The following is a 2,415-nucleotide window of genomic DNA, read 5'->3' as shown; positions in this document are numbered from 1 at the left end:
AGTAATTTTGTATTCTTTACCACACAAAAAGTCCTTAACAACAACAGCGCGTATTTTGACGCGCTTTTTTGATTTCACGAACTAACACAATTGAATTTAATTGTGTTAGTTCGTGATGTGAGCGACGATATATAAGAAAGTTGTATTACGAAAAATAGGAACATGCATATTGTGAAGAATTTCAGACCAAAGTCTCTCAGACCAGTGGTTATCGAGATACAAGCGTCCAAATCAACAGGCGGCCATTTTTAAAAACGCCCTTAAACGGGACTTTCCTCCCATATTTGGGAGGTATATATAGGAGCTAGATTTTATCTAAATTGGTCCATCTTGCCAAATCAATCGAGATAAAAAGGTATCCTAAAATTAATCACGGATCTCATGAAAATGACTCTACTAGTAATCACGAGTAAACACACAGCTGCACCCATGTCGTCATGGATCCGTTGCCATGCTAAACAATGAAAAAGATGAAGATGCTTGTGCAAATGCGGTATTAATGGTTTTCAAGTAAGAACTTTGACTTATGGTGACATGTTGATATGATTTGGATCTTCAGTTGAGGGTTTGCTTGGACAAAAAGCTATTTTGTAGACAGAATGTCTTCAGTTAACATAATGTTAAGTCGAAGTAAGAGGAAGGGAACAGAAAAGAAAAGAAAGAAAACGAAAGAAAGTGAATGAAGGAAAAGGAAAGGAATTAATATTACAAAAATAGATTAACATTCATTAAGCCAATATTAGTTGTACCGATAAAGCTTTCCTCTTTCTACATATCATCTCATTATTAATTATTCAATATTAATCATTCAGTGTTGTCGTTTTTAAGGTCTAGGCTTGCCTACAGTATTTCCTCACCAACTATATTCCCTGGTATTTTGTCTCATGGCTAATTTCCACCATGGTATTCTCCACAACAAATAGTATGGCAGTTGCCTTGTTAGTGAGAGGTTACAGATTTAAGTCCTACCAGAAACAGCTGTTTTTACACAACTGAAAAAGTAACTTTTCGTTAATGACCTATGCTTGATACGATAGGAACACTATATTTTCTTATATCAAATCAAGGGGTTATTTTTCCTGTTGAACATAAGACAATTAACAGAAAATTCACTTCTTGGTAAGCAAAATTAAAGAAAACTTAGAAGAAAAGAAAATATTATCAAAAATGAGAGAATGTAACAAAAGAAAGGAGGATCAGAGCCTAAATTGGTTGGACTGATCTTCCATATGCATAACATAAAATGGAATAGGCCTAATATTAATAATAATAATATTATTACTTTACTCTAATAAGAATAATAATAATAATAGTAATAATAATAATAACAACAATAATGAAAATAACAATAACCTGTAATAATAATAATAATAATAATAATAATAATAATAATAATAATAATAATAATACCACTAACAAAAACATTAGCAGTAATAACTAAAGGCGTAACAAAATCAACAATAATAAAACTAATAGCAATAAGTAACAATAAAAAGAAAAATGAATATTAAAGTGACAACAAAAGGCAGTGTTTTACAATAATTGGTATGTATATAACAGAAATAGTAATAGACAATGGCAGTAATAATGATAAAATCAGCAATAATATTAAAATTATGAAACGTATCAATAAAAAGAAACGTAGCACTGTTATTTAAACTTGGTGATGATAATGATGATGGTGATGCTAAAAATAATGATGATGACGATAACATAATGGACGTTTTTGATATTTGATTACCATATTGTATGTGGACATGAAATGTGGAAGAAAAGTGCAATAATACTGAGAATGCTGATGATAATAATAACGATGATGACGATGATGATAGTGATAATAATAAAAATAAAAATAATAATAATAGTATTGATAAAGGCAATAACATTAATACAAATATATATAAAGGCTGATAGACCTAATAGCCTAATAATAATGTTTCAGTTTTACAAATATTTACAAGCTCTGACTACTCGTTTTGGTATATCAGAACCGAGATTTCTTGTAGCATAAATTGTTCTAAGAAAGTAAAACATTTCGTGTACGTGTTACCTGGTAGGATTTGTTAGCGGGCGATAACTGAATTCTAACCTCAGACCAAGTTCTCTCAAAGACCCTGGGCATTTGCCATAAAAACTCTTTTGAGTCTTTCATACGGTTGTAAACAATGAAGTTCCCAGAGGTTTTGCTGTCACAATAATACCAAAACTTAAGGCATGTATCTCGCTTTATTTTCTCCCAGTATTTGGTAGATAAACTGGCTTTGTCACCTGGAGACTGAGGCTGCGATGCATCGATATAGACGTATATGCCTGCCAGAAAATAATATATGTAAGACAAGGACAAGTTGTTACATTTTACATTTTATCGATTTAAGCTTATATATATATATATATATATATATATACTGTCTCTTA

The 2,415-nt window shown here is 30.8% G+C and overlaps 1 protein-coding gene across 1 annotated transcript in view; it reads right to left on the bottom strand.

Annotated features, from left to right (window-relative positions):
- Positions 1-2,017: 2,017 nt before the first annotated feature.
- Positions 2,018-2,415, bottom strand: part of LOC117116805 (MAM and LDL-receptor class A domain-containing protein 1-like) — a 35,684-nt gene continuing 35,286 nt past the window's right edge. Inside the window, exon 13 of the mRNA XM_033260899.1 lies at positions 2,018-2,310. Coding sequence (XP_033116790.1) covers positions 2,018-2,310 — 293 coding nt within the window. The remainder of the gene's footprint in view (positions 2,311-2,415) is intronic.

Source organism: Anneissia japonica, unplaced genomic scaffold (assembly GCF_011630105.1).
Source record: "Anneissia japonica isolate Jap-2015-1 unplaced genomic scaffold, ASM1163010v1 scaffold287740_len772037_cov194, whole genome shotgun sequence".
Classification (NCBI taxonomy): domain Eukaryota; kingdom Metazoa; phylum Echinodermata; class Crinoidea; order Comatulida; family Comatulidae; genus Anneissia; species Anneissia japonica.
Note: the sequence above shows the minus strand (reverse complement) of the source record. Positions and strands in the feature narration are given on the sequence as shown.